Genomic DNA, 12422 nt, shown 5'->3' with positions numbered 1-12422 from the left:
TTGGAGGGTCCAGGCGTTTTCGCGGCAATGTCCCCATTCTACAGACGAGGACACTGAGGTCCAGCGGCGGAGCCGGGATCTGAGCCCAGGTCCCAGGTTCCCGGGCCCAGTCCGGAGCGAGCGCACCCCACGTCCCTCCCAGCCAGCGGGCACGCGTGGCGCACGCCGCGGGGGCGGGGGGAGGCGGGTTCCCGGGCTCGCAGGCCGGGTCCCACGGCCCGGCTTCCGCGAACACCGCGGGTCTCCCCGGCCCCGAGCGGCGCGCGGGCGGGCGCACGAAGCACACTCTTTGTCTGCCTCGCCGCGCGCCTCCCCCGCCGCCCGCCCGCCACGTCCCCGCGCCCCGCCCGCCAGGCGCGCCCGCCAATGAGGCGCGGCGGCGGCGCGCAGGCCTCGGGGCGTTGTCCGCACCCCGCCCGCCCATTCGCTGCACCCGGCGCCCCGCCCGAGGCCCCTACCACCCCGCTCCCCGCCGGCCGGCCGGGGGGCGGGGCGCGCGGCCCGAAGTAAGGGACCCCTGGCCGGGCGCACCGCCTCGAGGGCTCGCGAGCCGGCCTGCGGGAACCTTTGCCGGGCGAGGAGCCGCGCGCTGAGCCGCCGCCGCCGCCGCCACCCCCGGCCCCTGCGCTGATCAGGCTCTGCGCCAGGAGGCGGCGGCCAGCCCGAGTCTCTGCTCGGCGAGCCGGGGCGCTCCCGACGGCGACCTGCCCCGCAGAGGGCCCGAGAAGGAGAAGGAGAAGGACGTGGAGGAAGGACGGCCATGGCACTCGACTTCCTGGCTGGATGCGCTGGGGGTAAGGAGGCGGGCGGGGTGCGCGCTGGGCGCCAGGGCGAGGGGACCAGCTCACCTGCGAGCGCGCGGCCCAGCGGCGGGCGCTCCGGCCGGGACTTCTCCTCGCTAAAACGGGGATGGCAAAGCTCCCATCTCCCGGGGCTCTCGTGGGCGTGAACTGACACCAGGCCCGAGAGCTGGTGTTTCTAAAACCTTCGAGGCGCGTTCGGACAGGAGTTCCGGGGCCCCGCGGGCAGCTCTGATTTGGCGGAGACGGGGGCCCCCAGGAAGGTGCTTCGCCGCCCCCTGCGCCCTCCTCGCCCGAGGCCCCTGGTGTCCTGCAGGTGGCCTGGGCGTTTGGGGTTCGGGGTAGGAATCCTCGTCCCTCAGCTCCATCCCATCTGGAGCGGGGTCCGCTCCCTGGGCCGGAGAAGTTGGGGGCTGGCTCCGCCTTCTCCTGCAGCCTTCTGGGCAGAGCAGGGGCTCCGGATCGCCCACCCGCGGGCCGGCCTGGGAGCACTGCCGGGCGCCCTCTTTGGCACGCTGCCCCCTTCCCACCTCTCTCAGTGAGCTGCTGGGGGGCGGACTCCACCCGAGTGGCAGCGTGGGCCTGACACGCCCTGTGGCTAGCTCTTGGGCTTACGTGGACGTGTCACCCAACGTGGGACACCTCCACGGAGCCCGGGCCTCCACGCTGGGGTCCAGGCCTGCGTTCCCTGGAGGACCTGGGTCCGTGTGCAGTCCCGGGTCTGCTGTGGCCCTCCCTGTTTGCTTGTAGCCTCTCTGCTTTTACTTGGAGAATTAATTTATCCAACAGGTATTAATTGGGAGCCAGGTTTAGCGATGGGAGTTTGGCGATGAGCTGGCAGGCCCTGCCTCCTGGGCAGAGAGAGGGCTGGCGGGGTGTCCCAGGCCCAGTCCAGCTCTGACCTCCCGCTTCTCCCCTCCAGCACCTGCCAGTGGTGGGCGCCCCGGAGGAAGAGGCGGGCCTTAAGCTCTGGGTGAGAGAAGGCTGGTGAAGGGAGTGTGGTGTGTGGGAAGGGATTTAAGAATTTACCAGACTGTTACCCAGTCAGGCCTCAGGAACACACAGACTAGAGTCTCAAAAGCGGGTAGAAACGCCAGAGTTTTCCATAGGCCAGCGGAGAATTTCTCCCAGCCCTGGCACCAGAGGAGACGGAAGGAGGGGCCTCTGCCCATCCAGCTCTCATCCCTCCACCCTCCGCTGATCCCACTCTGCGCATCCTTCCCTTCCCTTGATGTCTGCCTCCCCTCTGCTACCCCCCCCCCCCCGTGATGGCTCCAGAGGGTTGGGGGCTGTCCCAGGGCCAGTGCCCTTTTCTAACTTCTTGGGGAACGTGGGTTCTCTCCGCAGAGGGGCAGGATTCCTTCTGTTTTCCTGCAGGTGTCCTGGGAGTTTGGGGTTCGGGGTAGGAATCCTCGTCCTGAGGCCGGGCCTGCTTAGAGGTGTTCGGTCACTCTGGGCTCTTGCTCAGGCAGCGCCTCTTCCTGGAATGCCTTTCGGCCCATCCTCACCAGGCCCACGTGGGAGAGGCCCTATCCACGCCCCAGGGTCCAGCGGCCTGCTGAGCTATAGGCGCTTCACCAGCTGCCCCCCACTGTCCACTGGGGTCCCCATGCAAGCACAGGGTGGGTGGTGCCACCTGCCTCCCTGCTGTGCGAGCCGAGGCCTGAGCCTCCCAGGTGGACGAGGATGGAAGTAGCTGCCGGGAGGAGTGCAGAGGGTCAGTGTGAGACGGGGAGGGACTAGAACAAAATCATACGGCCCGCTCCTACCACAGGGCAGGCAGGGCGGGCCTCTCCCCTTTAACCCATGCAACAGTGACATGACTGTATCCCAGGGCCGCCGTGGACCCCTGGCATGGCCTGGCCCTTGCAGGGAGGCGGCAGGAACCATGTGCAGGGGACACCTCCCCCTCAGAGCCTGGCCCCCAGAGGCCCCTGTCTGGCTCCTCAAGGCCTGGAGGCTCAGGGCAGATGAGGTCGGTGCTCCTCCTCAGTGGCCGGGGTCCCTAGCTTCTGATTTCCCAGTCGGGGGGAGGGGGGGGGGCCCAGGCAGGACCTTGATTGACATCAGCCTCCAGGCCTTGGGAGGCTCAGAATGCCTGCCTGCTCTCCCCAGCCAGGGCCAGCCTCAGGTCTCCTGCCTGCTTAGACCCTGGGCTCTGGTTGGGGGTCTCCCTGCTGGGGGCATGGATAGGAGGAAGTGCAGAGAGAAGTTCAATGTGGGCAGGGGGGCCCCCTGTGGGGAGGGCAGGTACCCCTCCCACCACCTCTGCTGCCAGGTGCCTTCAGGATGGTGGTTCCCTCCGCCTTTCTGGGCGGTCATGGGGTGGGAGGGTGCCTGAGCGTCCAGCTTTTGTGGGGCACCGGCTTTGGAGTTGGGAGACAGGGTCCATTTCTGTGGCTGCAACGGTGGCCTCAGGGTCCTCTCGGGGAGATGGCCCGGCGAGGCCTCCTGGCTCTCAGGTGACTGTGAGGGTAAAAGGGTGAGGCTTTGGGGGCCTGAGGCCCTGCTGCAGGCAGGCCCCGCGCCCACTCTGTGCCTGCAGGTGTTCTGGGCGCCCACTCTGTGCCTGCAGGTGTTCTGGGCGCCCACTCTGTGCCTGCAGGTGTTCTGGGCGCCCACTCTGTGCCTGCAGGTGTTCTGGGCGCCCACTCTGTGCCTGCAGGTGTTCTGGGCGCCCACTCTGTGCCTGCAGATGTTCTGGGCGCCCACTCTGTGCGTGCAGATGTTCTGGGCGAGGGCGCGGAGACCAGTCAAGGGAGCGAGTGGGAATGCAAATGTCTGCCCTCGGAGACCCTGCCTGGGACCCGCCAGCAGAGGCCAGTGGGTGAGGGTCTGCCCCTCCCATCCCAGAGGCTGAGACAGGTCCGGAGCCTGAGGCAGGACCTCTACCGCAGGGCGGGGACCTCCAGGGCTCCCGGCATCTGCATCCCCGGGACCCGAGGCTGGGCCCGGGCACAGGAGCTTGGTGGGCCGGAGGCAGAAGGAAGGCCAGTCAGCACACCTCGGGCAAATGTTAGGTATCCAGAACACCCCAAATCCAGTCACAGCTGAAGAAGAGGGGTTCTAGATCTAGGATTTTCAAATTCAAAACATGAAATGGAAAAAAAAAAAGGGGGGGGGGGCTGATCTCAAACTACAGAAGCTAAGTGTGTCTCAGGCCCAAAGGTACAGTGTGGAACCCTGGTCTCCTCATCCACCTGCGGACAGTGCTCCGGGGGGAAAGGCCTGGCCGTGGCGACCGTGCTGAATAAATGAAAGTGGAAATTTTCTCTGATCACAAAAAGGTGCGTCTGCAGAATGGCAGGGCTGGGCAGTGCCAGGCAGGGCTGTTTTGAAGAAAGGCACACACCCTTGGCATCTCCAGTGGCATTCCTGAAGTCCACGATAAAACCTCCCTCTTCCTGTCCGAATAAATCAATATTGACAGGAAAGGCCTGGAAGCCAGAGGACTTCTGGGACGCCGCCCCCCTTCGCGCCTCGCCCCAGAACCTCAGCAGACACAGAACCGCTCCCTGGCGGCCTTCAAAAAATGGCTTATGCAGGAGAGCTGGATTCCAGGGGGCATTTCCCAGTGGGTTACAGGGTTTGAGTCCTGGCTCCACCATTTCTTTCTTTCTTTTCTTTTTTTTAAAATATATTTTATTGATTTTTTTTTACAGAGAGGAAGGGAGAGGGAGAGTTAGAAACATCGATGAGAGAGAAACACCAATCAGCTGCCTCCTGCACACCCCCCCACGGGGGATGTGCCCACAACCAAGGCACATGCCCTTGACCGGAATCGAACCTGGGATGCTTGAGTCCACAGACCGACACTCTATCCACTGAGCCAAACCAGTTAGAGCTACCATTTCTAATATATATATATTTTTTAATTGATTTCAGAGAAGAAGGGAAAGAGAAAAATTGAAACATCCGTGATGAGAGAGAATCATTGATCAACTGCCTTCTGCACAACCCCTACTAGGGTCTGAGCCTGCAACACCAGGCATGTGCCCTGACTAGGAATCGAGCTGTGACTTCCTGGTTCATAGGTCGACACTCAACCACTGAGCCACACCAGCCGGGCCCGACTCCACCATTTCTAGCTGTGTGGTGTGAACATGTTACATGCCTTAGTTTCCTCATCTATCAGATGGGCTAATAGTCCTTTCCATATAGGTATGAAGAGAGAGAACTAGTATAGGCACAAAACCGAGAAGAGGAACCAGCAGGCAGAAACGCTACATGTTAGCTGTCTTAATTACACATAAACACTCCTGGCAGTAAAAGGACTCTAGGATGTACACACCTAAAACCCTAGGGAGAAGCCCTGGCCGCTGTGGCTCAGTTGGTTGAACACCGTACCCTGCACCAAGGTTCGATTCCTGGTCTGGGCACATGCCCGGGGTTGCCGGTTCATTCCCCTGTGGGTGTGTGTATGGTAGGCAACCCACTGATCGGTGTTTCTTTCTCACATCGATGTCTCTCTCTCCCTCTCCCTTCCTCTTTTTCTAAAACCAATAAAAACGTATTTTAAAAAAAATTCTAGGGAGGCAAGCGTGGCAGTTGCTCATTCTCCCTGAGCCTCAGCATCCCCGCCATGCGGTGGGGTAACAAGGCGCCTGCCACCTGCACAGCATGCAGGACTCTGAGAAGCGTTCGTGAGCCTCTGTCCCTCGAGGGGGGCTGAATGTTGGCAGGGCCTGGGCCGGCACATCACCGGGCTCGGCCACAGTCACAGGCTGTTCCCTGGGTATCAGGCGACTCCCACCAGGGAAGGGCGTGGTCGGCCGGCACTTGCCACGCTGCAGGTCCTGGGTGGGTGTTTCCCGGGAAGCCCCTGGGGGAAGTCGATGCTCACACCTGGACTGACCCCGAGGTGAGGCGCAGACGCTGAGCCCTGTGTGAGCTCGGCCAGCTGGGGGCAGAGGGGAAACTCGATTCTGAGTGAGGGTCCAAGTCCAACATTTCTGGGGTCCCCTGCCAGTGCCAGGGGTGTCGGGAGCAGTGGGACCATCTTAGAAATAGCACGTGCAGCCCCCCAGGGACATCTGTTTCAACTGCGTGAGCAGCAGGTGAGGGAGAGACGCCAGTGTTGAGTTGGACAGATCCTGGCGTGACCTTGGGGATGTCACCCTCACATGCTCCCTCCCTCCCCTCCCCCCCAGCCATGAGGATTAAGGGGCTCCCGGAGGAACCCGGGCGCACAGCAGATAACAGCCTCCCCATAGCTCCACCCCGCACTGCAGGTGTCAGACATCTGGGTCTCAGGTCCCCCTTTCTTCCTCCAGGTGTGGCAGGCGTGCTGGTGGGACACCCATTTGACACGGTCAAGGTGAGTCTCTTGTCGTGGTTTTAGTGTCGCGCCCTGTGGAGGCCCAGACAGGACAGAAGCCTGCAGGGTCTGGGGGGCTGGGCTCCTCCAGTGCCACCTTAGGAACCCCTCGGGGTCTTCCCACAGGCTCCAGCGGAACGTGGAGTAGGGGTCTCTGTGACACCAGATGGGCGACCACTTACCCACTGAGCCGAGTGGGCCGTGCCTCCTGGGTCTGCCCCACATCTCCCAGCGGGGCGGCCCGTCCAGGTCCATCCTGGGGCTCGGCCAGTTTGAGACCGGGGGGCGGGTTTCCCCTCGCCGAGAGCAGGGGTCCCCAACTGTTCTTGCCAAACTCCTCCAGACCGCTTCTTAAAAGAAAGAAAAGCTCAGGGAGAAAATACGGAAATACAGAAAAATCCAAACTTGTCAGGATTCCCCAGGAAGGTGATCGTCGTTGTCAAGACATCGGGTGAGCGTTCCAGGTTCTCAGACGCCTCAGAGCAGGAACCAAGCAAATCCGTGTCCTCCCTCCAGAGGTTCCAGCTCAGACTTTCCCCGTGGTTGGGGTTTGACGCCCTTGAACTAGCCAGGTCAGGGCCCTACCTTATCTGCTCCCCGGGAGCCAGGGCGGCTGTTGTCCACGGCAGGGCACAGGGCAGGCCTGTCCGCTGTGAACACTGCCCCCCGGGGGAGGGCAGAGCTCAGGCAAGGACGTCACCGTAGCTGGTTCGAGGCGGGCTTCGGGCTCCGTGTGTCCGGACCCAGGTGTTCCTCTGCCAGGAACAGGACTTGCGAGCTGGGGGCTGGGCTCCTGCAGCAGAGATGTTGGGGCCCCGCCCTGTGCACCGGCTCCTGGGAAAGGCCTGCCCCTGGGCCTGGTGCAGGGCCAGGCCTCCCTCCCGCTGGTCTGCGCAGTGACGCGGGCCTGTCACTGCTCCTGGGCCCAGACGTCCTCATTGCACAGGGAGGGGTTGGGCAAGATTCCTGAGGCCTCGTGGCGACCGGCGACCGGTGTGGACTACGCGGGACGAGCGGCCAGTCCCGACGAGCACAGATTTCCTTCCATCGCACTGCGGGCGGGTCTGGGGAGGAGGCCGAAGGGCCAGGCTTTCTGACCACACAGCGGCCCCCGAGTTCCCTGAGGGCCACCGAGAGAGGGCCTGGTGGCGCCTGTCCGCACGGCTGCCCAGGCTCTGCTCCGCTGGCCGCCCGTGAAGCCTGCCCACAGCCGGGCAGCCCAGGCCAGCCTGGCAGCGTCCACGTTGTGCTGTGTTTGTATCTGTGGTCACGTGCTGGAGAGGCCTCTGGAAGCTGCGTCCAGCCAAGAAGTGGCTCTCCACGTCCTCAGCCCAGCTCTGTGGAGGCCGCTCGGAGCTGTGACTCACCCAGGCCTGGCCAGGCCTTCTGCAGGCTCCCCTTGGGTCCCTCAGGCCGGGAGCACGGTCCTGGCATCCCTGCCCCCTCTGGGCTCCTGAGCCGGGACCAGCACCCCTTGCAGCAAGTGGTGGGGTGCAGGAGCTTCTGCACCTGCTGGGCTCATGCTCTTTGGAACCCCCTTACCTGGCACCTAGAGGGAGCAAATCTGTGACTTTTTTTCCCACCAGCAGCACATCTGGGCAAACTGTCTTTAAAATCTGCGTTTTTTATAAAGGGGAGAAAACCTGTCCCCGCCATCACCTTCCGTGGCCGTATTGTCCCGCCCAGAGCTCACGTGGTGCTTGGCGTGGAGCACACGTGGTCTAATGTAATGTTGTAATGGCTTTATTTTTTTACTGCTGTTTTCCACTATGAAAGCTAAACGCTCTTCTTACAAGGAGATTGGGAAATGTAGGAAAGCAGGTGACTTCCCCCAGCAGACCAGCCTGCCCCACACCCCGTGCTTGGCCTCGCCCTGGGAGGCGGCGTTTCTGTGTGTACTCACCAGGTACACACACAGTGTTTCGGTTGGCTTTCTGTTACAGAAGTAATCCAAGTTGTAAAAAAATCTAACCAGAGACACATAAACTAAAAGGAAAAAAAATACAGTCCTTCATACATCGTCCCCGCCCCGTGGGTGATTTCTGCTGAAAAACAGAAATGTCGTATATTCTTGCTTTTGCAAAAGTGGGATTTGTTTCATAGCCCCGCAGCTGACATGAAAATTTATTTATTTTAAAATATATATATTTTATTGATTTTTTACAGAGAGGAAGGGAGAGAGAGAGTTAGAAACATCGATCAGCTACCTCCTGCACACCCCCTACTGGGGATGTGCCTGCAACCAAGGTACATGCCCTTGACCGGAATCGAACCTGGGACCTTTCAGTCTGCAGGTTGACGCTCTATCCACTGAGCCAAACCGGTTTCGGCTGAAATGAAAATTTAATCTATAGGAAAGGGCAAAGGTGCTAAGAGTGCAAACCTAGGAATCATGGGAAAAGAACAAGGCCCGAAGCCCCTCCCCTCTCCAGACCTCCCCCTCCTCACTCCCAAGGCCAGGGCCCATTCTCTTGGCCTTTCCTTGAGCCTCATGTAATCGGATCTGGGCTGCCGAAGGGGCGAGGGGACACCTGTGTTCTGTGTCAGTCACACGGCCTCACAGCAGGGACGTTCCCAGTTTATTCTAACAGACCCTTGGGACCGAAATTTGAGCCCAAAATGTGGTTTCCCGCTATGGAGCCTAGAACCACAGCCACTGTCTCCAGCCACGCTGCCCTCGCACGAAGGCGGTTTTCTGTCCTACTTTAGGGCCACGACCATAACCGGGGATGCCGTGTCCAAGCCCCCTTTCGCCAGGGAGTGGCTCTCCCAGGGCAGGGGAGAGGCCCCCATGCGATGTTGAAATTTTGTGTTGCTTTAACCGTCTTTACTTCCTGAGCTGGAGCTGTCTCCACCCTTAGCAAAAATGTAACTGTTACAGGGGAGCTAAAGCCTCACCCAGAGACCAGGTGAACCCACATTTCTGTCCTTCCCTGAACCAGACCCTGGGCCTGACCCCCAAGTTCCCTGTGGGCCTAGCAAGGGCAGGAGGGGCACTAGGGCCCAGCACAGGTCCTGGGTTGGGGGCCTGGGCGGGGCTGGTCGAGAAAAATCATCCCCCTCTGGTTCAGGGGTCTTCCTGGCTTGTGTGAGAATGAGCACTTTTCTAGGGCGAGGTCATTAGTCCTAGACGAGATCCTGACTCCCAAAACCTTAACACTCTCCATTGTGGGTATCATAAGACGTGGGTCCTTGGGCCACATTTCACCCAGACCCAGGGGTCAGAAAGGTATAATTGACACTACCACCAATTGGATATTGATCTCGGTTGTCATGCCATCCCTGCGGTTACTCAGTACTATCCACGGCTGCCCTTTAAGGAACGCAGGTAATCGTCAACTAGCGGGCTTTGCTCTCCTCGCTAAGGACAGTGAGCCCGCCCGCTCAGAGGTCACAGCATGGAACTTAAATCTTGGACACAGAGGCGAGTTGGTCTTGTTCACAGTAGCCTCTGCCTGTCGAGGTCGTGGGGGCCCCTGCCCCTCTGGGCGTCGTCCCGTGCAGCTGGCTGTCTCTGGCTGTTTGCTCACTCATACCCCTCCCTGCAGAGGTGCGGGCACCTGGCCCCATCGCACCTGGGAATTCCGAAAGCCACAGCAAGCTAGCTGCGCGGCCCCCTGCCCGGTGGGTCTGGCCGCTGCCGCCGTCATGGGTGCCAGGGAGCGGGGTGCTCTGATCCTGGCTTGCCCACCTCTCACTGGGCCCTCCTTCCAGGTGAGGCTTCAGGTCCAGAGCCTGGAGAAGCCCCAGTACCGCGGCACCGTGCACTGCTTCCAGTCCATCATCAAGCAGGAGAGCGTGAGTGGCGTGGGCAGGGGCGGGAGCCAGCCAGGACCACAGGGGAGGGAGGAAGAGCCGGGGGCCCAGTGGGGGAATCGGGACTCTGGAAATGGGGTGGTGTGGACGCCCCGCACGCTCAGCTGGAGGACTCTGGCTCTAATGACGTTCTGTTTGATCCCTAGGAACACCGGGGGTGGGCTGGGGCTGCCGCCACCTGCAGTGCAGATTCCCAGGGCGGGTAGGCTGGGCTGCCCATGCCCCAGGTAGGAGGTGGGCACCTGACGCCCCTCTGCCCCGCAGGTGCTGGGCCTGTACAAGGGCATGGGCTCGCCACTCATGGGGCTCACCTTCATCAACGCGCTGGTGTTCGGCGTGCAGGGCAACACCCTGCGGGCCCTGGGCCAGGACTCGCCAACGAACCAGTTCCTGGCGGGGGCGGCGGCAGGCGCCATCCAGTGCGTCATCTGCTGCCCGATGGAGCTGGCCAAGACGCGGCTGCAGCTGCAGGACGTGGGCGCGGCCCGCACCTACCAGGGCTCCCTGGACTGCCTGGCGCAGATCTACCGGCACGAGGGCCTGCGCGGCGTGAACCGGGGCATGGTGTCCACCCTGCTGCGCGAGACGCCCAGCTTCGGCGTCTACTTCCTCACCTACGACGTGGTGACGCGCGCCCTGGGCTGCGAGCCGGGGGACGCGCTGCTGGTGCCCAAGCTGCTGCTGGCGGGCGGGACGTCGGGCATCCTGTCCTGGCTCTCCACCTACCCCATGGACGTGGTCAAGTCCCGGCTGCAGGCCGACGGGGTGCGGGGCGCCTCGCGCTACAGCGGGATCCTCGACTGCATGCGCCAGAGCTACCGCGCCGAGGGCTGGCGCGTCTTCACGCGCGGGCTCACGTCCACGCTGCTGCGCGCCTTCCCCGTCAACGCCGCCACCTTCGCCACCGTCACCATCGTGCTCACCTACGCACGTGGCCCGGAGGACCAGTCCGAGGACGAGGGTGTGCCCGCGGCCTCGGGGTCTGCGCTGGCCCAGCCCTCCAGCCTGTGAAGCTCCGCCCCATGGACAGGCGTGGCCTCCCCAGGGCCGCTTCATAACCCCAACCTCAACCTCAATGGGCCCCCTGCCCGGGCCGGAGGGCTGGGACTCCGTCACATCTGGCCCGATGCCACGCCTCCGCTGGGTTACCTTGGCCACAGACTTGACTCCTCATTTTTCTCAGCTGTGACGTGGGGATGCTCAAACCCACGCTGAGCACTCAGGAAGCTGGCCCTGTTACCTGGAAGCTTCCAGAAACCCAGCCAACACTCCAGCCTTCCCTGGGATCCCACCCACCACCACCCCGGCTCTCCCAGGGACACTCACTGCGCATCCTCTCCCTGGCAGAGCTCCGGGGCCCTTCTTGGCCACCGGTCCAGGCTCTGTGATGAGGACAGAGGCAGCCCCGGTGCCTCCTGGTATCAGAGAACTGAACCTCTCCTAGTGCACCCCAGCTTCTCCACATGGCACTGCTGGGGGTCCCCCTACTGCTGCCACTCCCGGTGGAGGCTGACGTGGGACCACCGAAAGGCCCTGGGGTTTGCTGGAGGCTCCAGATCCTCCATAGTTTTAAACACAGCCATGGGGAGGGGAAGTCTGTACCCTCTGGGCCTCAGGCTGCCCATCTATGAAATGGGGACACGGGTCGGCTGATATCTAGAGCTCTGGCCCACTTTTCCAAAGGTCAGTGGAGGGGTGGAGAGGGAGATAGTATGGGTCCCCCACCCCCACCCCCTTCTCCAGCAAAGGGGCAAGCTCCTTGGTGCCTGGTGTTCCCGTGAGGTGGGAGGGCCCACGGGGGGCGTGGCTGTGGCCAGTTTGGGCCCCTCCGGGTTGAGGGGGAGCTGAGCCCACGCTCTGGGGCTTCCACTCGAAGCTAGTGCTGCGGTGGGAACTCGGGGTAGCCCCGGCACATCCAGTACAGCGTGGCCACGTGACGGGGTGGGGAGGTGGATGGTTTTGCATGGATGGAGGTGTCTGTGGCCCCCTTAGCCCTGAGTGGGGCTCAGCCTCTGGGGCAGTGTGACAAGCTCCCCCAGGAGGCCCTGGGCGAGGAAGACAGGACTCCCACCCTGTGCGTGGGTGTCACTGGAAATAAAGTCACTTGTTTTTTAAGAGGGTCAAGGCTTCATTTGTGTATCACAGAAGGGGCTTCACTCCACACCCTCCCCGGAGTGAGAGGGGCCGGCTCGGTGGTCTGTGCCCTCCGGCCCAGATGGCAGCCCCAGCGGTGTGACCTGGGGTCAGCTCTGGGGCACATCTTAGCCCCTCGGTTTCCTGGTCTGCAATAGGGGGCTAACGGAGGCATGAGGATCGAGTGAGCAAAGCCCAGCCACAGGAGGCTGGCCCTCTCCTCCCGCTGCGCGGGGCTGGCAGCACGTGCTGCGAGGTCTCCAGGGGGACCGAGCTGTGCTCAGGTCACACGTGGCCGCTGGCAGGAGGGTGAGTGGAACTGCCCACCCGAGATTAGACCTAACCCAGCCGAAGAG

General features: G+C 62.3%; 2 protein-coding genes across 4 annotated transcripts in view; one reads left to right on the top strand and one right to left on the bottom strand.

Annotated features, from left to right (window-relative positions):
• Window positions 1–942, bottom strand: part of SLC25A47 (solute carrier family 25 member 47) — a 28083-nt gene extending 27141 nt beyond the window's left edge. Inside the window, exon 1 of the mRNA XM_054715775.1 lies at window positions 849–942. The gene's annotated coding sequence lies outside the window, so the exon portion shown is untranslated. The remainder of the gene's footprint in view (window positions 1–848) is intronic.
• On the top strand, window positions 456–12048 carry SLC25A29 (solute carrier family 25 member 29). Of its 3 annotated transcripts, none has more exons than XM_008154772.3 (4): window positions 456–794; window positions 6074–6117; window positions 9832–9915; window positions 10198–12048. In XM_008154772.3, exons 1-4 carry the CDS (start codon window positions 761–763, stop codon window positions 10942–10944), a joined length of 909 nt encoding a protein of 302 aa, XP_008152994.1. In that variant the 5' UTR covers window positions 456–760; the 3' UTR covers window positions 10945–12048. The 3 variants fall into 3 exon arrangements, with proteins under 3 accessions (XP_008152994.1, XP_054571749.1, XP_054571748.1); XM_054715774.1 differs by lacking the exon at window positions 456–794 and adding an exon at window positions 7707–7843 and having other exon boundaries at window positions 6083–6117; XM_054715773.1 differs by lacking the exons at window positions 456–794; window positions 6074–6117 and adding an exon at window positions 9577–9741.
• Window positions 12049–12422: the final 374 nt, after the last annotated feature.

The sequence above is a fragment of the Eptesicus fuscus genome, chromosome 5 (assembly GCF_027574615.1).
Source record: "Eptesicus fuscus isolate TK198812 chromosome 5, DD_ASM_mEF_20220401, whole genome shotgun sequence".
Taxonomy (NCBI): Eukaryota; Metazoa; Chordata; class Mammalia; order Chiroptera; family Vespertilionidae; genus Eptesicus; species Eptesicus fuscus.
The sequence above is the reverse complement of the archived record's forward strand: the minus strand, read 5'-3'. Positions and strand labels throughout refer to the sequence as shown.